The sequence below is a fragment of the Protopterus annectens genome, chromosome 4.part0, assembly GCF_019279795.1.
Source record: "Protopterus annectens isolate FY-2018-M chromosome 4.part0, PAN1.0, whole genome shotgun sequence".
NCBI classification, from domain to species: Eukaryota; Metazoa; Chordata; order Ceratodontiformes; family Protopteridae; genus Protopterus; species Protopterus annectens.
This window is the reverse complement of record NC_056733.1, coordinates 1,616,188,637-1,616,213,259: the sequence shown is the minus strand read 5'-3', so window position 1 is coordinate 1,616,213,259 and position 24,623 is coordinate 1,616,188,637. Positions and strand designations below refer to the sequence as shown.

The following is a 24,623-nucleotide window of genomic DNA, read 5'->3' as shown; positions in this document are numbered from 1 at the left end:
AGCATTACCACCTTCCACTATACTCAAAATCTAGAGCGGGCTTTGCCACAGCAGTCCTGCAGGGCATCCTCGCTCCTCCTAGTTCTACTTAGTGCCTACCATCCTTACTTAGCTTTGGGATTCTACCCATCCGTAATGACTGCAGCTGTATGCACGATGAACATAGTACAGTTTTTTACCTACCATAAATGTTTGAGAGCTCATACAGCTGCAGTCCAGGTTAGCCCCCCTCCGTCCCCTCTTAGGACAGGCCTTATGACAAACACCTTTATCATACAACCTATTTGCGGTATTCTTTTATGGTGCATTTGCTTGCAACTACTGTTTTTTGATTTATCTATATTGCATGTTTGCATAACATTATGTTTTGCCTTCCTTCTGGGGGCACCTGACATCTGGGGCAAAAAAAAACGGAAGAAAATGGCGTCGGCTGCCTCTTTTATACCCCTGCCGCACTGACGTCAGGGAAGAAGCGACGACAACCGACACCGGACCTAGACTTTGGAATTCGGCTGACCGAGGACCCGCCTGACGGCAGGATAACCCATCTGTAATGACTGCAGCTGTATGAGCACTCGAACATCTACATTTATGGTAGTTGCAAAACTGTACTTTGTGGTTCTTAACATAGAAAACAGTTTTACTGATTGCTCTGACCTCTGCAAGAAGGGCATTTGAGTTTTCTGCTTTTATGGTGAGTCAACCTTGCCTCATTTTCCACAGGACAGTGTTTCTTTGATATCACTTCAGGCATAAAGGAGAATTAGTTATCAGAGTTTACTTTGTCAGTCTGTCCATCTACCCATTATCATTCCTATACCTAAAAACGAGGGAGAAAGAATACTCCATACCTTGGATGTTCAACTCTGGTACTGTCTTGGCAGAGCTAAATCTTTCAGATCTTTATATCACTTTTTTATTTCTTGTGGCAGTAAGAAGGAGAAAACCTTTTTCAAAGTAGACTGTTCCAAATGGTTGTTCAAGGCTATAACTTTTTTTGTTATACTTACCACAACAAAACTGTTCCAGGCAGGGTCAGGATAGTCATCTGTGGCTTTTGGGAAAGGGTTGGATTGTAGAAATATTCTAGAAGGAGTAACTTGGACTTCTGTGCATACTTTTACAAAGCACTTTAAGCTTGACTTACTTGCTAGGACCATTCTTCAGGGGCTCCTGGACTGTTCTCCTTCCACCTCCTAACATTTGTAAGCTGTGGTAATCTACCCATATACCTTAGGCTACTGCAGAATGATGAGTATGAAGAACATAGTATAGTTGTGTAAGTAAACTTGCCATAAGAGTACATGTTTGAATGTTCACTGCTGCAGTAATGGCTTCCTCCCTCCATCCTTGTCATTTCATGATGTGTTGTTTATGTCAGGGTGTGGTCATTTATTTCATGATCTTCCTTGCATTGTCCTTTCAGGGCTTAGCTTCCCTCTGTTGTAGGCAGGAATGCTGTGGAGGGCTTGGTGACCACACCTGCCTTTTAGTCAGCTTAGTATGAGCTACAAGACAGCTTGGGTGCATAGAATTTGCCCTGAAGCTTTGGGAGCTGGCCAGCTATTATATCCTTGGCAGGATGTAATCCATATAGCTTAGCCTACTGCAGCAGTGATCATTCAAACATCTACTGTTATGGTAAGTTTATTTACACAAGTGTACTTTTTTTCCCTCAAGAAATGTTAATGCAGGTGAATTCTAGTCGGAGTTAGATGCCATTGATGATTGGCGGAATATTTACAAGTGGTTGACATTTGGAGGATTGGTGTTCTTGTTGGCCACTATAAGAAGCTTGATACAGATACAATTGGATATTTGGAGTGGAGGATTGTGAATGTCATTAGACCCCCTCTATGTAAAGGAAAGTTCAGTTGTGTAAAATCTTACCATAACAGTAGATGTCCTCTTCACAGTTGCAGTATTCCTTCATATGGTATAGGGATCTTCCAGTTAAGGCAGCCCAACATTCGGCCAAATACTAAAGCCTTATGATCTTGTATGCACTGTATGTCATACATATGCTCCCCGCATAGGACATTGGGAATAAAAGTGATGTCTGGACGCAGCTGCCCAGGACTGAATTGCCCCAGTAGAGAACAGTCTCCATAGGGCAAAGGAGTCCATACACATTCAGAAGGAGAAAATGCAGAAGAAAAAGGGGAGCACCACAGCCAGAAGGGAATCCAAAACAGAAACCAGAAAAAATAAAAGGGGGTTGGAGGAAGGGCGTGAATACGGCAACAGTGAAGAGAAGGACATCTACTGTTATGTTAAGATTTTACAACTGTACTATGACTTTCCATATCACTGTTGCAGTATTCATTACAGAGTAAAGTAAAAATGATTTCAGTCTGTCTGCATAAGACAGATCTTGAAGACCCAGAATTTTCTTTGTAAGAAACCTTTGCAGTCTCTCTAATTTCTCCAGGTGTTTGGAAAGGAACATACCAAAGGAAGTGTTGTACTCTGTTATTGGCCTGATGAGGGAAGAGTACATGGGGGTTCTAACCTTTTTTTTTTTCCTGGAGGAAATGCCTTTACTTATGAGATGAGCAGTATAAAATGCCCTTCTTACCACTGTGGAGAAATGGTGATCAAAGTTAAGGTTGCTGTTGACCTGTGTGCCCAATCTCTCACCATTGACTGTGTGCTTTTAGGGTATTGGTGTTGATGCTGTAGTTTGCAGGAATATCACCCTTGCTGAAAGGGATGATGGTGATGCATTTTTTTGCATTAAGTTTAAGACCATGACTTTGGCACCAGTCAGTCTGTGTAAAACCTTCTTGAAATATATTGACATCACTAGGGGTTTCAGTGATCACCCCAGTCTGCAGTCATCAGCAAACTTTGTCAGCCACAGTCCTTTAGTTTTAGCCTGTACTTCAGAGAAGTAGATTCCAAACAGTAGGGGTCCCAGAACTGATCCCTTTGGAAAAACACTGCTTACGGGTCTGCTGGAGGAGGTGAAGTCCCCTATTTTGACCACATGAAGAGTTCTATCAGTGAGCCAGTTTGCAACCCACCGGACAATATATGGGTTGATGCTCAGCTGGGTGAGTTTATCAATGATGCCTGAGTGGGAGACTGTGTCAAAGGTCTTGGCTAAGTCTAGGTAGGCCGTATGCACAGATCTGCCCTCGTCTAGGGCTTTGGTGTTTGTCTCAAAGAAGTCCACCAAGTTTAACAGGTATGATCTCCCCTTGAAAAAGCTAAACTGGGTGGAATCGAACATTTGGAGATTTCCTATATCTTTGTTAATAAGGTCCATGATGATTCATTCCATGGCCTTGCAGATCTGGTCAGGCTAATGGGTCTGTGGGTGCACCCCCTTTGTGCAGAGGGATGACTATAGCTGTTTTCCATTCAGCTGGGATGAAGCCAGTGTTTAGGCTGTGATTGAAAAGCATGCCCAATGGTGATGCTAATTCCTGTTTTAACCCATGTAGAACACATCCCAGGATGTTGTCTGGACCCATAGAGACTGTGTTTTTGGCCTTGGAGAGGGCGTTTAAGACCTGGTCCTCAGAATACTAGGTAGGGAGGCAGATGTTAGGGATAGTTTGGGGTATATGTGATGGGGACTGGGGGGGGGGGTGAAGTTTTCACTGAACCCGTTAGCCAGCAGGCTTGCTATATCCACAGGTTCTGTATATGTAGAACCATTAATTACAAGTTCAGTGCAAATTCAGCAGTTACAAAGACTTGCTTCTGGAGCATTTTTCCTGCACCTTCATTGAAAATTGGCTTCTTTCCAAGTCGGTCTTTCCCGGTTAACAAATGTTAAATAAATAAATAAAATCCGGGCCTTACCTTTGAGCTTATGGGTGTAACTAAAGAATGCTTTGTGGTTCTCCTTGGTTAGGGAAGCTAATTTAGATTTGTAGTTAGCTTTGGAAGACTTCACAAGGAGTCTCTTTTGATTGTTTAAGTTGAGGAGAGAGTGTTTCCAGTTTTGAGACCGTTCCTTCCTACTGTTAGACAGCAGATGTTCTTCGTGTTTCACTGTTGCAGTCATTACATTTGGGTAATCCTGCTGGCAGATTGCCCTCAGCCGGCCTGAATTCTAAAGTGTTGTGTCCTGCGTCAGCTGTCGTCGCCCCTTCCCTGACGTCAGGTCGTCAGGGGTATAAAAGAAGCAGCTGATGCCATTTTCTTTAGTCTTTCTTGCCGCGCGGTGCCCGAAGCAGAAGCAGTTCGCAAGTGCCGGTCGGCTGACTCCTGAGATTTTCGAGTTCGAATTTCAGATCCGAAGTCTCCTATAAAGCTAAGTACCCCATTGGGGAAACTTTTTTCTTGCTCCAGAACCAATGTCAGAAAAAGTTAATAATTGTATTTCTTGTGGGAAGCAAATACCTCATAAGGACTTTCATTCTTACTGTATTCCTTGCCTAGGCCCTGATCATAATTTTCTGGGTTGTCGGTTTTGTGCTAGATTTAACCAACGCACTATTAAGCGTCAGTATGATTATGCTTTAAACTACTTTGGACGCAGATTTAATTATCCAGAAGTGTCGTCGGAAAGCCATCCGACTACCGGAGTTCACAGAAAACGCAAAGAAAAAGAAAGACAGCCGAGACCCAAAACTGATGACGAAGCTTCTCCTAAGCCAGTCGCCGGTTCGCTGCTTCTCCGTGAGGTGCTTTCGCAGCCCCTGACGACCGCTACTTTAGAGTCGCAGGCTGCTACCGACTCCCACGTGGAGTCAGCCATGCCGCTAGAAACTCAAAGTATTGAAGCCTGGGACGCTAATCCTTCAGATGGGTCCGGAGCCGCTGAGCAGGCACCTTCTTCTGAAGGTGTATTCAGACCAAAACACCTATACATTAAACCGACTTCAAAGGCAAAGACTAAAGCACCTTCAAAGGCAAAGAAGCTACTTCAAGAGCCCCATGGACAGGCCTCCATGCCCAAAAAACAGATGCTCAAAATGGCTGAAGACTTGATTACCTTGATCAGGGGTTCCCATGCCCCCACCTGATGAGGCCTAGGCAAGAGACTGACTATGAATCTTCAGATCAGGTTTCCATTTCTTCTGATTCCTCTTTTGATCAAGAATATTCTTTTCCTCACTATGAGGATTCTGATTTTTGGGGGAACCTTACATACCACGAGGGAGCATTTCCACTGGGAGAGCCAAGATTTTTCAGAGTCTAAAAAGAGGCTCAGAGATTTCCTGTTACTACCTTAGCACAAGCCACTAGCCATCCCTTCTGTGTTAGACAGGAGTCAAGCCTTACCCCTGACTCCTTACCTCCAGCTCCTGTTAAGCCTGACAGATATTACAGGGTTCCTGACTCACATAAATTCCTTTTTAAAAACCCTGCTGCAGACCCAGAAAATATTTCTCAGGGTCCCAAGGGTGTTAAGGCTTCCGCTGCAGAAAACCCTACCCCTTCTGATAGGGATTCTAGGGCACCGGATAGATGGGGAAAAAAGGTTTACACGTCTGCTACCTTGGCTATAAGGGCCTTAAACTGTCAGTTTCATATGCTCAAATATCAGCAACATGTCATGGCATTGCTTAAACAGAAAATGTTGTTAAATTCTGAATGTGCAGAAAACAAGGAAATGCAGGATATATTGCATGCAGCTGTGCAAGTTGGAAAGCATACTTTGCAATGTGGTTTTGATTCTTTAGAGGCCTCATGCAGGGCCGCAGTTACTGGTTCTGTAATTAGAAGGAATGCTTGGTTAAAGGAACAAAATCTGCCTGATCATGTTAAAGTTAAATTATTAGATGCACCTTTACAGCATGATTCTTTGTTTGGTGTTAAGGCAGAAGAGGTGTTAAAGAAAATGGAGGACCGGGCTAAATCTATGCAAACGGTCAAATATTTCTTACAAGTACAGCCATCTAGGTTTAGTAGACACTGGTCAACAAAGAATTGGTCCTTTCCAGTGTCAGACAGACCTCAAAGGGGTAGACCCAGACGCTCTAGAGGCAGATCCCAGGCTCAAGGTTCATACAGGTTAAAGCAATGGGGTGCTTCTACCTCCAAAAGTGGAGAAGACAAATCACAACCTTACAGGAAACAGTCCCAATGACTTCCCCCTGCCTGCACCAAGCACTTATTTCCTGGCAGCACCCTTGGGGGAAAATTAGCACTTTTTTCTCAAAATTGGCACATTATAACCTAGGACATGTGGGTTCTAAATATCGTGTCACCAGGCTACAAGTTCCATTTCCATACCCTGCCAAAGACAAACAGCTGGCCAGATCTGCCAAAAAATCAATGGGTAGAGGCACAAAAACAAGTCTCATCCCTCATGGACATGAGGGCCATTCAACAAGTGCCAGAGCAAGAGCGGGGACAAGGATTTTACTCAAGACTGATGTTCTTCATCTCACATTGGTGCAGTCCTTACACTTGGGTAGTCCGCTGTCCTCGGTCGGCCCGAATATCAAAGTATTAGGCTGACGTCGGTCAAGGCGCTTAAGACTGACATCAGGACGTCAGGGTACAAATGCGCATGACCGACGTCATATCCTCAGTCTTTTTTGCCGCATGGTCCGATGCAGAAGCAGCGGTGGAAGTGCCGTTCGGCGTTCTGAAATTTTTCGAATTCGGAGTTTCAGACCGAGTCAAAGTTGGCTAAGTACCCCGTTGGGGAATATTTTAGTTTTTTCTTGCCTCAGTGGTTTACCGGATGTCAGAACAAGTAAATAACTGTATTTCTTGTGGGAAACAGATACCGCATAGAGATTATCATACTTTGTGTATTCCTTGTTTGGGGCCTGAGCACGACGTTGTTGGGTGTCGCTTTTGTGCTAGGTTCAATAAGCGCACTATTAAGCGAAGGTTAGATTGTGCCAGGTTGGTCTTTGGGAGGCGGTGCAATTATAATATGCCGTCGGATGCTCCGACGCCCGCTTCTTTGAAGAAGCGCAAAGACAAAGCAGCTAAACCCAGGCAAGAAGAGTCGTCCGTACCGGACGCCGGTTCTTTAGAGGTGCCAGTGGAGCCGGTGGTTCCGCAGGAGGTTTCTCTGGAGTCCCAGGGGGAGACTTTGTTATTGCAGGATGTGGCCTCTCAGGAGGCAGGTCAGGCTGAGGGGGCTTCTCAGGTTTCTGTACTCCCCTCCCTTCCTAGGGTGGTTAGGCCCTCTCCTTCTGTTTCCAAGGCTTCTCCCAGAGGCAGGCCAGGTTTAGCTTCTGTTGGTGTCACTCCTAGTTCATCAGGGTCTGTGCCCAAGAAGCACATGCTTAAAATGGCAGAAGATTTAATTACTTTGATTAGAGGTTCTTTGCCCCCTCCTGATAAGAGGCCTAGGGTGGAACCAGAGTTGGGGAGTTTTGAGCAGGCTTGGATGTTTCAGAGTCTTGGCTGAAGACTTGCAGGAGTATTCTCCTTATTCTGATTCTGATGTGGATGATTCTACTCCTTCTGCTTCTCCTCCAGAGGATTTTTCTTTTTCAGAGACTCTTCATTCCATGAGGGAACATTTTAAGTGGGAAAGTCAGGACTTCTCTGATTCCAGGAAAAGGCTTAGGGAATTTTGTTTTACCCCAGCATAGGCCTTTGGCTATACCTCCTGTTCTGGATGTTGTGGAAGATGTGTTTGCAGAGGCTTCACTTAATCCTGATTCTTTGCCTCCTGCTCCTGTTAAACCGGATAGGTATTACAGGGTGCCTGAAGCTCATAAATATCTTTATAAGAGTCCTAGGCGGACCCAGAAACTGTTAGTCAGGGACCTAAAGGTGTCAAGGCCTCTGTTGTAAAAAATCCGGTTCCTCCAGATAAAGAAGCCAGGGCTTTGGATAGATGGGGAAAGAAAGTCTATACTTCTTCCACCTTAGCTATGAGTGCTTTGAATTGCCAGTTTCACATGTTGAAATATCAAAACTATCTACTTTCTCAATTGAAGTCTAAGGTAGATGCTCTGGCGGAAGGTATTGAGTGTAAAGAATTACAAGATTTGGTACATGTTTCTGAACAGGTGGGTAAGCATTCTTTACAATGTGGTTTTGATGCTGTACAGGCCTCGTCTAGGGTGGCTGCCACTGGGTCAGTTCTTCGCAGGCACGCCTGGCTGAGGGATCAGAATTTATCTGACCATGTTAAGACAAGGATTTTAGATGCTCCTTTACAGTCTGATGTGTTGTTTGGTGCACCTGTGGAGGCAGTCTTAAAGAAAATGGAAGACAAGGCTAAGTCTATGCAGACTGTTAAAGATTTTTTGCAAGTTCAGCCTCCGAAGTTTAGTAGGAATTGGCCTGCTAAGGGGTGGGCGTACCCTTCTTATGATTCACAGTCTAGGGGTAGATCTAGGCGTGGTAGGGGCAGAGCTCAGGGCTCTTTCAGGCCTAGAACAGGGAGTTCACCTGCACAGTCTTCGGGTGAGGGCAGGGGCCAGTCCTTTCGTAAACAGGCCCAATGACCTACCTTTTCAGCTGCCAGAGCCTTCTCGTCTGGCAGCACCTTTGGGAGGAAGGTTGGCACTCTTCAAGGAAAATTGGAGTTTAATTACCCAAGACAGATGGGTTTTGGATATCATACACCAAGGTTACAAGTTTTATTTCCATACCTTGCCTCCTTTCAAAGGCATGCCAGGCGTTCCTCCTCAGCAAAGAATAGAGGCTCACAAACAAATTTCTCTGCTGCTACAAATAGGGGCCATACAGCCGGTCCCTCTGCCAGAAGTGGGCCTAGGATTTTATTCTCGCCTGTTCCTAGTACCAAAGAAGGGGAACACGTGGAGACCAATTTTGGATTTATCTATCCTCAACACTTATCTGGACATTCCCAAGTTCAAAATGTTGACGTTACAACAGCTTTTACCTCTGCTGGGCAAAGATCACTGGATGGTGACTCTGGATCTCAAGGAGGCTTACCTTCATGTTCCTATCAGGCTAAGTTGCAGGAAGTATCTGCGTTTTCGGGCTGGGACTTCTCATTATCAGTTCTCTGCATTGCCCTTTGGCTTATCTACTGCGCCCAGAGTGTTCACGAAAGTTCTGGCTCCAGTGATAGCTTTCTTCAGGCTAAAAGGAATACAGATCTATCCTTATTTGGACGATTGCCTGATTCTGGCTCAAGGAAGGACGAACTTCTTCATCATTTGCAATATGTGATAGCAGTGCTAAGATGCCTGGGGTATTCTGTGAACGAAATAAAGTCCAGTCTAGTACCCTCTCAGGACATGTGCTTTCTGGGTGTGAGACTGAATACAGCATCCCAGATGGCCTTTTTGACCCCGGACAAACAAAAGAATCTTCCCTTTACTTCCATCAATTGTCTCATCAGTCCAGGCTGACTGCAAGGACAGTCCTTCAAGCCTTGGGGTTCATGGCATCTTGTATTCTGGTGCTTCCCAATGCCAAACTGCATATGAGGAAGCTACAATGGTATCTCAAAAATGTATGGACACAGCACTGCCAGGATATGGACACTGTCATTCAGATAATACCTTGCATTCAAAAGGAATTTTTGTGGTGGGCTCAGGAATGTCACCTAAACAAGGGACTCTCTGTGACCCGGCCAGAGGCAGGTCAGATTCTAACGACAGATGCCTCAGGCAAAGCTTGGGGAGCTCATCTAAATGGAAAGTGGATACAAGACACGTGGCCTGCCAGACTACAACATCTACATATCAACTTGAAGGAGATGTTAGCAGTCCAATTTGCATTAATAGCTTTCAAGGATTTACTTCTTCCAGGGCAGGTGTTGATTCTAACAGACAACACAACTGTCATGTGGTACATCAACAAGCAAGGGGAACATTCTTATCCTCTATGCAGGCAAGCAATGATTTTGTGGGAGACTGCTCTCAGTTTACAGCTAAATCTTCAGGCAAGGTTTCTGCCGGGAGCACAGAACTCCTTAGCAGATGTGTTGAGCAGATGAATTATGGATCCCCACGAGTGGAAATTGGATCCTCATGTATTTCAGAAATTGACAGTGTCATGGGGAACTCCAGACATAGATCTGTTCGCTTCTCCACTAAACTACCAGCTGCCAAAGTTTTGCACAAAAAGGTTTCATCCCACAGCCTGGAAAGTGGATGCTCTTTCTTTCAAATGGAGCAATCTTCATGTGTATGCCTTTCCACCTCTGCCTCTCCTCCCAAAGGTACTCCTAAAGGTCAGACAGGACAAGCCAAAGATGATTTTAATAGCTCCAGATTGGCCTCGACAGCACTGGTACCCATTACTGAGAAGTCTGGTATGGGAGCCTCCATGGCCTTTGCCTTCGATTCCACACCTGCTGTCTCAGGAGAACAGTCATTTACTCAATGTCAAACTTCACTCTCTTCACCTAACAGCCTGGCATATTCTGTTTTGAACCCTGGAGGGTCTCAGCTTCCACAGCAAGTTTTGAACGTTATTTTGGAGGCCAGAAGGCCTAGTACAAGGAAAGTGTACGCAGATAAATGGAAGAGATTTTTATTTTGGAGTACAGCAAAGGGATTTGATGTTTCTGAGCCTAATTTAAGTGTGGCTCTTCAATATCTTACTGAGTTACTGGACAAAGGTTTGTCCTTCTCTTCTATTAAGGTTCATGCTGCAGCAATTTCTGCTCACTATGACTGTGACCCACCATTGTTTTCTCATCCTTTGTTTAAGCAATTCCTTAGAGGGCAAAGAATATAAGACCCCCACGTAGAGCTCCTACTCCTGCTTGGGATCTCAATTTTGTGTTGGAGAAACTTACTCTACAACCTTTTGAGCCTGCAGCTACTGCTGAGTTGAAATATTTATCATGGAAGACTGCTTTTTTGTTGGCCATTACCTCTGCAAGAAGGGTTTCTGAATTACAGGCCCTTATGGCGGTTGAGCCTTTCTTAATTTTCCATAAGGATAGGGTATCTTTGCGTACTAATCCTTCCTTTATGCCTAAAGTGGTTTCTAGTGTGGCTTTAAACCAAACTATTCATTTGCCTACTTTTTATGCAAACCCCAAAATAAAGGGGAAAGATTTTGCACACTTTGGATGTACACAGGCAGTTGCGATATTATTTGAGCAGAACTAAAGGGTTCAGGCAGTCTCAGCAGTTATTTGTTTCATTTGCTTTGGGTTCTCAGGGCAAGCCTGTGTCAAAACAAACTATTTCTAAGTGGATTGGGTTTTGTATTGCTTTCTGTTATTCCCATCATGGTAAGGAGATTCCAGCTGGGATTAGGCCTCATTCCACTAGGGCTACTGCCACTTCTACAGCCTTTTTAGGGGTGGCAACTAAAGATATTTTGGAGGCAGCTACTTGGAGTTCAGTGCATACTTTCTCTAAACATTATCACCTTCCACCTTACTCTAAATCTAGGGCTGGTTTTGCCACTGCTATTTTACAGGGCATTTTGGCAGCTCCTACTGCTTTATAGTTTTGCCATCCTCCCTTACCTCTGCTTTGGGATTCTACCCAAGTGTAACGACTGCAGCAATGTGAGATGAAGAACATAGTACAGTTTTGTACCTACCATAAATGTAGATGTTCGAAGATCCACATTGCTGCAGTCCAACCCTCCCTCCTTCCCCTCTGTAGTTAGAGGCGGTTGTATGGGTTGGGTTGTACATATTGTGTATATTGTATATATTGTACATATAATTAGTGCAAGGGTGGTTGGTTGGTTTTGCTGTCTTTTGGTTTTGACCTTTCTTTTTAGGGTCTTCTGACATCTGGGGCAAGAAAAGACTGAGGATATGACGTCGGTCATGCGCATTTGTACCCTGACGTCCTGATGTCAGTCTTAAGCGCCTTGACCGACGTCAGCCTAATACTTTGATATTCGGGCCGACCGAGGACAGCGGACTACCCAAGTGTAAGGACTGCAGCAATGTGGATCTTCGAACATCTACATTTATGGTAGGTACAAAACTGTACTTTCTTGGTTCCCAGAAAGGACAAGGCCTGGTGGCCAATACTGGACCTATCGATTCTGAATACATTCCTGGATATACCAAAATTCAAAATGTTGACTTTGCAGCAGCTACTGCCCATGCTGGGCAAGAACGCTTGGCTTGTAACTTTAGACCTAAAAGAGGCATACCTGCATGTCCCAATCAGACAAATATGCAGAAGATACCTCAAATTCAAGGCTGGCTCAATGCATTACCAATTCTCTGCATTGCCCTTTGGCTTATCTACTGCGCCCAGGGTCTTTACAAAGAGCCTGGCACCAGTAATTGCATTCTGCAGACAGAGGAATACAAATATATCCTTCCTTGGACGACTGTCTGTCTAATTCAAGCAGAGAACAAGAACATTCTTCTACAGCATCTGGCATTTGTGAAAATAATTCTAACATGCCTAGGGTACACAGTCAACGAAAATAAATCAAAACTAGTACCTTCTCAAGAGATAATATTCCTGGGTGCAAGCTTAAATACAACTGCGCAGATGGCTTATCTCACGCCAGACAAACAAAGACAACTGACTACCTACTTCAAACTGTTAGCAACAAAGGCCCAGTTATCTGCAAGAAAAATTCTGCAGGCTTTGGGTTTCATGGCATCCTGCATCCTACTAATTCCATATGCAAGACTGCATATGAGGAAACATCAATGGTACCTAAAAAGTGTTTGGACTCAACATTGCCACAGCCTGGAAACTATAATTACTCTCATTCCCTGCCTGCAACAGGAGTTTCGATGGTGGGCAAAGGCTTGTCACCAAAACAAAGGACAGCCATTCACATTACCCCCAGCCAGGCAGACACTAACAACAGATGCGTCAGATTATGCCTGGGGGGCCCACATGGCAGGAAGATGCATTCAGGGAACATAGACCTCAAACCAAATGCATCTACATATCAATCAAAAAGAGATGCTAGCAGTTCAAAATGCCCTGACAGCCTTCAAGGACCTACTTCAACCAGGACAACTACTGATAGACAGACAACACCACGGTCATGTGGTACATAAACAGGCAGGGGGGCACACATTCTTACCCCATTTGCAGACTAGCCATGACTTTGTGGGACACAGCATTGACTTAGAAAGTACATCTGCAGGCACAATTCCTGCCAGGAAGGAAAAATACTCTGGCAGACGAACGTGGCAGAAACCTCATGAATCCCCACGAGTGGCAGCTGGATCCACAAGTCTTCAGCATGATAACAAGGAAATGGGGATGCCCGGACATAGATCTATTTGCCTCCCCTCACAACTACCAACTACAAAGATTCTGCACAAGGATTTATCACAGACAAGCATGGAAAGTGGATGCCCTATCCTTCAGCTGGAGAAACCTATCCGTGTATGCCTTTCCCCCTCTGCCTCTCCTCCCCAAGGTACTCCTAAAGGTCAGACAGGAGAAGCCAAAGATGATACTGATTGCACCAGACTGGGCCCGCCAGCATTGGTACCCAATATTAAGGAGCTTGTCTCAATGCCCAGCTTGGACCCTACCTCAAGTACCGTATCTACTGTCCCAGAATAACAGTCAGATCCTGCACAGCCAGCTCAGGACTTTAAACCTGGCAGCATGGCGGATAATGTAGTCATACAAAAGACACCTCTCAGCAAAGCTGTGATGGATGTCATTTTGGAAGCCAGAAGGCCTAGTACTAGAAAATCTTATGCTGGAAAATGGAAGAGATTCTGTGCTTGGAACCAGGCACAAGGAACAGATACAGCTGTGCCAAATATTCCTCAGATTTTACAATACTTAACTGAGATGCTGGACAAAGGCCCATCTTTCTCATCTATTAAAATTCATGCCTCTGCCATTTCGGCTCATTACAATGCAGAGCCACCAATCTTTTCTCATCCCTTATTAAAACAGTACCTCAGAGGAGCCAAAAATTTAAGGCCTCCAAGGAGATCACCAATTCCTGCATTGGACCTCAACTATGTCTTGGAAAAACTCACCCTGCCTCCTTTTGAGTCAGCTGCTATTACTGATTTAAAGTTTTTATCTTGGAAAACAGCTCTGCTCCTAGCAATAACTTCTGCAAGACGAGTTTCAGAGCTACAGGCACTCATGGCTGTGGAAGCTTTTATCATTTTTTTATTCGGACAGGGTCTCCCTGAGGACAAACCCAACATTTATGCCTAAAGTGGTGTCCAGTGTGGCCCTTAACCAAACCATTCATCTGCCAACTTTTTATCCAAATCCACAGAACAAGGGGGGGGGGGATCTGCATTTAGACGTTCACAGACAGCTTAAATTCTACTTGGACAGAACCAAAGTTTTCAGAAAAACAGAGCAATTATTAGTGACATATGCTGCAGGATCACAAGGAAAGGCTATCTCAAAACAGACTATTTCAAAATGGATAGGCCACTGCATTCATTTCTGCTACTTATACCATGGAAAGCCAGTGCCTAAGGGCATTAGGCCACATTCCACCAGAGTTGCAGCCACTTCAGCCTTTCTGAGAGGAGTACCAACCAAGGACATTTTAGAGGCAGCTACTTGGAGTTCAGTGCACACCTTTACAAAGCACTATCACCTGCCACTCTACTCTAAATCCAGGGCAGGCTTTGCCACTGCAGTTCTGCAGGGTCTCATTGCCGCTCCTAATGCTGTTTAGCTCTAGTCTCCCAACCATAGCTTTGGGAATCTACCCAAATGTAATGACTGCAACAGTGAAACATGAAGAACATAGTACAGTTGTGTACACTTACCATAAATGTAGATGTTCGAGTGTATTCACTGTTGCAGTCCAGGTTATCCACCCGCCATCCCCCCTTTTTACTTCTGATGGAACCTATCTTTCCTTCTCTGATGTATACAACCTGTGTGGTGTATTTGCTGGTGAATGAAGGTAAAGTTTATATTGCTGCATGTTATTTTATATATAGATATAAATTTTGACTACCCTTTTTGGGGGCACCTGACATCTAGGGCAAGAAAAACTAAAGAAAATGGCGTTGTTTGCTTCTTTTATACCCCTGACGACCTGACGTCAGGGAAGGGGCGACGACAGCCGACGCAGGACCCAAGACTTTGGAATTCAGGCTGGCTGAGGACAACCTGCCAGCAGGATTACCCAAATGTAATGACTGCAACAGTGAATACACTCGAGCATCTACATTTATGGTAAGTGTACACAACTGTACTTTTCTTTCTCCTGTTGTATAGCCTATTGACAGCAGTTGTCCGCCAGACAGGCTTGGTTTTCCTTGAAGATCTTGCTTTGGTTCTGTTGGGTATGGCAAAGTCAATACGGTTGTATTGGTACCCTTATAAAGCATTGGTGTATAACTCACCATAAGTGTCTGTTCCATCAGTGCGGAGAGGGGCTATGAAGCTATTTATACCCTCACGTAAGAGGTTATAATTGACTTTAGAGAAGTTTTTGTCTAGCTGTTGCTAAGGGGGGGGGGGTCATGTGTTAACGTTACTTTTATTTAGACTGATTTCTGGTCAGATCTCACCAGGGATGGCATACACTGGGTGTGGCACAGCAGTCCCTCATGTTGGTGAGCACCAGATCCAGGATGTTTGAGCCCGTTGTGGGTGTGTCAACCAGCTGGTCCAGGGCACTGGAGTTAACGAAGTCCAGGAAACTTTGGGCAAGTGAGTTAGAACACGTATAATCTACCCAGTGATTGGATGGGTAATTAAAGTCACCCAAAGCAAGGGTGTTTGGTTGTAGCCTGATAGCGTACTTGGATCTACTTCAGTCAGAGTGGATGTCCTGATTCATGGAGGGGGGTCCTATAGCTAGCAATGACCTGAAGAGGAGTCTTACCTACATTCATTGGCATCTGAAGTAATTCAAGGAAATCATGCTGTTTAACCAATCTAGAGGTGTATTTATCTTTAATGAATGTTGATATACCACCTCCTTTAGTTCTTGTGCCTTTAGTTTGTGGTCTGAATATGTGGAAAGAAATGTAAACTGGTATAGCTGGGGTGATCTCCCTAGCCTTAAACCAGGTTTCAAAGATTCAAAGAAACCTTATTGCCATTTAGGAAACACAAGTGCTATCGAGTGTCAACTGTTTTACAGGAGAAAAACACAAAAAGACAGAAGTGATGGGTATTAAAGAATAAACAATAACTGTAGTGCAAAAGTAAATATCTAGGTAGCTGATGCACATGCTTGTACAATATACAGTGGACAGCACTGACTGCTAGATGATTATCACATAAAAAGAAAAGTACAGTGTACACAGAGGTGAGATTGGATGACATTGTACATAAGGAAGTGAATGGAATTGCACTTGAATGAGAATGTATTCATTTTAGTGTGCAATAAATAAGTAGAATTACTGTATGAAAAAAAAGAAAAGAATAAGAGTATAACAGTCTATTATAGTTTTGATGCATTCAGATTTATGTCTGCATTAATGAGTCTTATTGCAGTTGGGTAAAACCTGTTCATGAATCTCGAGGTCCTGCAGCAGATATTCAGTAACTGTCTACCAGATGCAAGTTTAGTGAACCAGCCATACACTTAATGAGAAGTGTCACTCAGTATTTTTCAGGACTTCTTTTTACATCTCATTTTCAAAGAGCTCCTGTAAGGTAGGAAGACTAATGCCGTTGATTTTTTCTGCTTTCTTCCTTTTGGCCATTGTGCTGTTACTGAAACATACAGTGCAGTTTCTGGTGATAATGCTCTCGATGGTTCCTCTGTAGAAGGTATTTAGAGCATTCATAGAGAGCTTTGCTTTTCTCAGTCTTCTTAAGAAGTGTAGTCACTGGTGGGCTAAATTAGCTGACCTGTGTTTGTACTACAAGAAAGATCCTCTGATATATGTACCCCTAGGAACTTTGTAGTTTGGGCTCTCTCCACTTCTTCACCATTTATCTTGAGGGCCAGGTGTATATGGCAGAGCTCTTTCTGAAGTCAATAATAATTTATATTGTTTTATTGAGGTTTAGGTCCAAATTGTGGTCGTTGCACCATTGAATCAGGGAGTTGACCTCATTACCACTTATGAATCCCATCATAGGATCATAGGAAGTTACTAGGCTATTCGCCCTGAGGCTCTTATAAGCCAAGCCAAGAGTTTAGCCCATGTTTAGATAAGCTAGCACCTGAGTTTAAACCAGTCAGCAACTTGAGTGCGTGTGTGATGTGGCAGATCCTGGCATCTGACAGACAGCTGACCGTGACTGTGGTGTCATCTACGAATTTGCTGATGTGGTTGTTGCTAGCTTTTGCAGAGCAGTCATGGGTAAGGACTGTGAACAGTAGAGGACTCAGCACGCAACCTTGGGGAAGTCCAGTGTTGATTTGTAATACTCCCTGAAGTGTGGTTACCAGCACAGGTCCTTTGTCGTCTTCCAGTCAGGAAGTTGAGGATCCAGTTGCACAGCCCTTTATTTAAGCTAAAGTTGATTATATTTTATATAAGTTGCATTGGAATCACTATTGAATGCCGAGCTGAAATCTGTGAACAACAACCTGGCATAGTTGTTGTTCTCTTCAGGTTGCTCCAATGTGAGGTGAAGTACCACCTAAATGGCATCAGCAGTTGATCTGTTTGTCAGGTAGGCAAACTGCAGCAGGTCAAAGGATTGGGGTAGTACTGTAGTCAGATGCCTTTTAACCAGTCTTTCGAAGCATTTCATTACATTTGATGTAAAGGCCCACCAGTCTGTAATCATTTAGGCAGGTATCAGTGTCTTCCAAGGTGAGGACTGCTTCCAGGGACTGCATTTTCTGGTTTAGACTCCTAGTGTTTAGCAGCATAACCTTGAGGTTGTTTTTGGAGGGTATTTTTACATTTGGAACTTTTTTTCGCGACAGATGCAGACCGTCCCTGGCAAAGCATAGCAGTGTGTTGATCATGTTATCCCAGGCTAACAGATACTGGATCAACTTTGAATGACACCAGAAACTTGACTTCCAACAACTGGCTTAATCATTTTTTGTTTGTATTGAGGTATCATCATAGGCAAAGGTAAAATGCTGCTTAAGGCTATGGACATAACCTGCCTGAGACACATAATGAGAGAGCTCAATCATGTCTCTCCTCATATAGTCCAGTGAGGTACGTCTCAAGTCATTCACACCAACATGGACTATGACTGAGTCATAACAGTGCCTGTTGTTGAGAGACTTGAGTGCGTGTGTGATGGATCCCCGCACCTGACACTCAACTGACCTTTACCTTTTCCTTGTCCATCTTGGTGAGAGGGACATCTGTGTGTCTTACAATTGAGTCGCCTATGACTAAGGTGTTTGTTTTTGTGTTATGCCTTAGGGGCTTGACTGGTGAGTGTTGTGTACTATGTTCTGCAGAGGTGTATTATATGAATTGTGCTTGTGTTTGTATTTGGCAGGTCTCTGATGTTTAGGTAAGCTTTTGATAAGGATCTCCACATATGTAGGTTTGTGTGTTATGAGCTTGGTAGGTACAGGAGGTTAGGTGTACATGCTGACAACCTGCTTAGTATCAGATGAACTGACTGGTGAGTGAGAGCGCCTGGATTCTAGGTTCTTGATATAAATGCATCTGTCACATAATGAATTTGTGTGGACTAGAAGATGTGGATTGTCAGTGTACATGAAGCAACTGCTACATTGCCTCAGGATGCCCATGTCGACCAGGCTGGCAGGAGAAACCATGGAAAATTGCCCGTCCGTAATGCTAGGTAAGTTGATGTGGTCAGAAAATAGGGAGAGGACAGGAAGGACCAGGTAAAGTAGAGGACAGGAGAAGTGGACAAAAAATATGAAGGGATAGTTGGTAGGATCTGTGTCGGTACCTCAGGAGCTTTGCTGAATGTATCACAGTTGCAAGAACTCACAGATGGTGCACCAGCAGAGTACTAAGGGAAAATTTGCAGGCAGAAGTGTTTGTGTCTATAACCGCCAATGGTGCCCACTGCTGCTCGGCAGTGAACGATGTGCAAACAAGCACAAACCCCCCACAAACACAGTGCTTATGTAGCAAACTGATATAAACGAATTAACCAAAAAAAGCTCAAAACTGAGAAGTCTTCCAGCAACTTTCAATCAGATGAGTTCTAACTGCACGCTCCTGTTACTAGGGTGCAGGGGAACCCTCTCCAATAAAAGATGGCCTGGTTTAGTGCCCAAGTTATACAAGCAGAACTATATTCAGCAGGTTTTAATCTAGTTAATGCTACAGCAAACAAAGTGCAACAATTTCAGGAAAAAAAAAATCAGTTTAAATAAGCTGGCACAGTAAGCCTTTAACCGGCAACTCCCAGCTCAGTAGGGCAGAGGCTACCCTCTGCTTTCTGTTTGTATATCAACAGTGCCGAAGAAGTCTTGGGGGGAATCGTAAGGAAACCTTTATTACTTCATTGCAGAATAGCAGTTTTCTGGAAAACAACAAAAATGTTTTTTTTACTATAAAGACCATTTAAGCTTGAGCCAATGTTTTGTTTGTTTACAGGGGAACTTCACATGAAGACCTATAGATGTGGCCTGTCTGTCCTTCATCAACCTTTTTGTATTTAGTTAGTAATCTTTTGGAAAAAATAGAGGGGACTTTAAAAGGGGATCTAGATGCTGCATGGTAGGACACACAAGGTTGTTTTGGGGTAGACGGTGCCAGGAGTAAATGAGACAAATATTCGGGTACTGCAAGGGATTCCCTTCTGGGACCAGTGCTATCCAAAAAAATTTTTTTAATATGTTTGCTGGCCTAGAGAACAGAATCAGCTTCAGGTTTTATTGCACGTGATCTTTAAGGCCATTTCACAGTTGGCAGTGCGGATGCCTGTCGTTTGGCCTGACAGGATTCCATTTTGAAAAGCTGACAACCTTCATTCACATGGCAGTTTTTTTTAATGTAAGGACCAGATGGAGATGGAGGACTGTGGTTGCAGAGTCTGCATCCCTCTTGTGGAAAATTTTTGTGGAGTAAGTGCTGCAGATCTAACATTTGGCTCATGATGAAGCTTGACAGCCCTTCAAGAATAGTTTTCCTTTTGCAGTTTTGTTTCCTCTCCATCTTACCAGTGTGGCTGCCACTTCCTGGCCCATTTTCACATATAATCACTTCTAGGACTGTCCTCGTACAGTGACCAAACCAGCATTTGAATGTGCACATCTGTGTAGCCTCCATTGCATTTGTGCATATGCCCCAGTCATATGTTGGAATGATTTCTAGGACGAGAACAGTCTGCAGTGGTGGTTGTTGTGGTGCTACATCCCATTTACTTGTCATGTGTGCAAAGAACAGACGTCCATCCTTTATAGAAGCAGTCACCCTCAGGTAGCTGTTTAGTATCTGGGCAAGTAGTAGAACATGCACCATTGTCATCATATCAAGACATACAGGCCACTGTATTTGTTTGCACTTGTTGTTGGATTGGTGTAAAGAAGCATCCACCACTAATTTGCTGCTTTATTTATTTATTTTTTTGTTACAGACCAAAGAAAAATATGGCAAAGAATGCAAAGTAAGTGCAGCTTTTAAACACATTTATTGAGCCATTGCAAAATTCTGGCTGTTTTTCTGACATAGACTTGCATGAATCAAGTTGATTATACTTACTTTTTTAATTTATAATTTGTTCTGAAATTTTTCCTAACAGTGGTAGATGTTTTTTTAACTCTAAATTCTATTCTTGTTTTATTTTGATATTTATTCAAAATTTATCTCAACTAAAGCTGGCTGTAGTAACATGCTATGAATATGGCTTCTGAGCACTGCCCCTTGAGGAAACATTCTGTCTTCTGTCGAGCTTGTCCTTTCTGCTGCAACCTGACTGCACATCAGCATTTTTAGTGTTAGAAACGAGTTCTGTATACTTAAAATATCCATAATGAAATTGTTTCTACTGTAAGTAGATATCACAAGTTGAAACTGGATGAGCTCGGTAGCAGTCAGGGAAATGGTAATGTCTACTGCTCCTCTGACCACTTGAGTCACTCTCCACTAGTATGAAAGTTTATATTGGGAACATCTTACTTGTTTGAAACACAGAACATAACTAAATAAGTGGCTGCTGGGGTTGTCTATGCTTTTGGCCTTGAACTATCGAAAGTTGCCTGATTAGAAAATGATTATAACCAGATGACAGAGATGCAAACTGAGTGGCTTTACGGAGGTTGAAAATTTGAATTCCTCTTTTCTGAACTGTTCAGCAGCACTGAAACTTCGAGTCACAGTTTTACAGCCCTCATCAGAGTCCATGTAATTGCTTTCTCCAGAATTTATATGTGTTTAATGATTGGTGATGGTGGGTGGCACGGGAATGGGGAATGTTTTCATTAGTGGCTTTGGTGTTTCATCTTTCAGAACAGTGGGGCTTCATTCTTCCTTCCAAATTTCAGAACAAACCTGCCTCAGTGTTTTGTGGTTTGGTTTGATTTCGAGCTGTGATGTCTTTTTTGCAAAATTTGCATGTGGCCACATGGGCCTCCTCTGAGGAATCTATTTTTCTGCCACATGTATTTTATTTTATTTTATTTATTTCACACTTGCCCAGTGTGGGGAAATATGCCTTTTTCCCTACTGTAGTGCGATCCTGGAGTTGGTACATATAGTTAGGGGTGGTGTGGGGGGGGCACATCCCCCCACTTAGGTGGGTTTCAGACAATACAGTGTGTTTTTGTGTAGTTTTGGGCAAGTGTTTACTTGCCCAGGGAAAAACTATGCTGTTCGGGGTTTTCAGTTTTGTTATTTTCGTTTAACAAAAGTAATGTTCGACATTCTGGGCTTTCAGTAAATGAAAGTAGATCCGTTTAGGCACATAGATGCAGTGGCATATTGTGAAGCTATCGGGTCTGAAAGAGCAAAAGAAAAATGTATGTATGAGTGGGGGAAAGGTGAGAGAGTAAGATGTTTTAAGTAATTGTGCATACTATTGTAGAGGAGAGAGAAGGAGAGTTTTTAGTTAAATATCCTGGAGTGTCACAGGGGGCATAGCCAGGCTTGTGTGAGGTATTGTTTGAGTTCTGATTTGAGGGGATTTAGGTTCTCTGTCTGCCTTGAGTATGCTGGAATAGAGTTCCAGAGTTTAGAGACACAGTTTTAATACAGCGAGTCTCCTGTTTTTGTTTTTAGCTTTTTTGATCGTAAGCAGAGATTTGTCAGAGGAGAGCATAGTCTTACTTGGGGAACAGTGCTGGGTGATATTCTGCAGGCTTGGATATAGTTCTGGTGTCTATGTTTGATTGTGGATTACTGCTAGTTGAGAAGAGTTGAGAAGATGTAGAAGCTCAAGCCATTATAATTAAGTGCCAGGCAATAGTGTGCTGTACTTGGCATATCAGTGGCAAACTTAGCTATTTTGTTGTAGCGTTGTTGGACTTTTTAGGTTAGTTTGGCATTGTTTAAAAACAGCTGCTGCATATGACAGTGTAGTAAGTAAGTAGGCTGTAGCAATGCTTACTCTTACTATGTCCATGAGGAATGGCTTTGTTCTGTAGAGACTGCCCAGTTTTTTTTCCCCTATGGCTTGCACAGTATGCTCATTGAATTTTAGTTGGTTATCAATGATAACACCTAGTAGCTTCATGTGGTGCATTTTGTCCATTAGAAGATTGTTTTTGGAAGCTGTGGTGAATGAACATGCTTTGCCATTGGGGTAAATAACATAAATGTTGTTTTTTGTGATTGAGGAGAAGGTGGGAATTTTCGAGCCAGTTCTTAACTGATTTGAAGGATGTCTGTCTGAGTTAGGGATTCTAGGGTTTTTGCTGAACATGTTAATGTACAGTCATCAGCATCATCATCATCTTCTTTTGGCCGTTACCGTTAGGGGTCACCACAGCGGATCATCCGTTTCCATTTCTTTCTGTCCTCTGCATCTTGCTCTCACACCAACCACCTGCATGTCCTCTCTCACCACATCCATAAACCTTATCTTAGGCCTTCCTCTTTTCCTGTTACCTGGTAGCTTCATCCTTAGCATCTTTTTTCCCAGTATACTCAGCACCCCTCCTCAGCACATGTCCAAACCAACGTAATCTTGCCTCTCTGGCTTTGTCTCCAAACTTTTCAACCTGGGCTGATCCCCTAATATACTTATTCCTAATCCTGTCCACCCTCGTCACACCCAGTGCAAGTCTTAATATCTTTAACTCTGCCACATCCAGCTCTAATTCCTGCCTTTTTGTCAATGCCACTGTCTCCAACCCATATAACATAGCTGGTCTCACTACCCTCTTGTAAACCTTCTCATTCACTCTTACTGGTACTCGTCTGTCACAAATCACTCGTGACACTCTTCTCCACCCACTCCACCCTGCTTGTACTCTCTTCTTCACCTCTCTTCCGCACTCATCATTACTTTGAACTATTGATCCCAAGTATTTAAACTCATCCACCTTCGCCACCTCTACTCCTTGCATCCTCACCTTTCCCTCTATCCTCCCTCTCATTCACACACATATATTCTATCTTAGTCCTGCTGACCTTCATTCCTCTTCTCTCTAGTGCATACCTCCATCTCTCCAGGGTCTCCTCCACCTGTTCCCTACTCTCACTACAGATCACAATGTCATCTGCAAACATCATAGTCCACGGGGCCTCCTGTCTGATCTCGTCTGTCAACCTGTCCATCACCATTGCAAATAAAAAAGGGCTCAGAGCTGATCCTTGATGTAATTCCACCTCCACCTTAAAAGCATCCGTCACTCCCACTGCAGACCTCACCGTTGTCACACTACCCTTGTACATATCCTGTACCACTCTTACATACTTCTGTGACACTCCCAACTTCCTCATACAATACCACAACTCCTATCTAGGCACCCTGTCGTATGCTTTCTCTAAGTCTACAAAAACAACTCCTCCTGACCTTTTCTGTACTTCTCCATCAACACTCTCAGAGCAAACATTGCATCTGTAGTGCTCTTTCCCAGCATGAAACCATACTGCTGATCACTAATCATCATGTCCCTTCTTAACCTAGCTTCCACTACTCTTTCCCATAACGTCATGCTGTGACTGATCAATTTAATCCCTCTGTAGTTACTACAGCTCTGCATATAACCCTTATTCTTAAAAATGTGTACCAAAACAGTTTTTCTCCATTCTTCAGGCATCCTTTCACTTTCCAAACTTTCATTAAACAATCTGGTTAAAAACTCCACTGCCATTTCACCTAAACACCTCCATGCTTCCACAGGTATGTCATCTGGACCAACAGCCTTTCCGTTCTTCATCCTCTTCATAGCTATACTTACTTCCTCCTTGCTAATCCATTGCACTTCATGATTCACTATCCCCACATTATCCAGCCTTCTCTCCCTCTCATTCTCTTCATTCATCAACCCCTCAAAGTACTCTTTCCAGCTGCTCAACACACACTACTCGTTTGTAAGTATGTTTCACTCATTATCCTTTATCACCTTTACCTGCTGCACATCTTTCCTAGCTCGGTCCCTCTGTCTAGCCAATCGGTACATGTCCTTTTCTCCCTCCTTAGTGTCCAACCTTTCATACAACTCTTCATCAGCATGTTGCCCAGTATTTGTGTGCATGAATGCTAAGTAGAGGTCATTGATAAATGGGTTCAGTAGGAGGGGGTATAGCACGGGGCCTTGGGGGCACTCTGAACAATATGAGTAGGAAGGTAGAGCATTCATTCTGCCATTTTATAGCCTCTTCTCCCTGTTAAATAACTATAGAACCAGTGGATAGAGTAAGTATTTAGTCTTATAGCTGTTCATGTTTGAGTTTTGGTGGCGAATTGTATCAAAGGCCTTGGACAGGTCCAGAAAATAGTTCCTACTGCATCATCAATGCCGTGGTGGTGGTGATGGTGTGGCTAAGTCTGAAGTATTCCAGACTG

The 24,623-nt window shown here is 43.5% G+C and overlaps 1 protein-coding gene across 1 annotated transcript in view; it reads left to right on the top strand.

Annotated features, from left to right (window-relative positions):
* The window catches only part of RBM22 (RNA binding motif protein 22), a 770,819-nt gene that overhangs the window by 185,382 nt on the left and 560,814 nt on the right, over positions 1–24,623 (top strand). Inside the window, exon 3 of the mRNA XM_044069395.1 lies at positions 20,250–20,279. Within this exon, the coding sequence (XP_043925330.1) occupies positions 20,250–20,279 (30 nt within the window). The remainder of the gene's footprint in view (positions 1–20,249; positions 20,280–24,623) is intronic.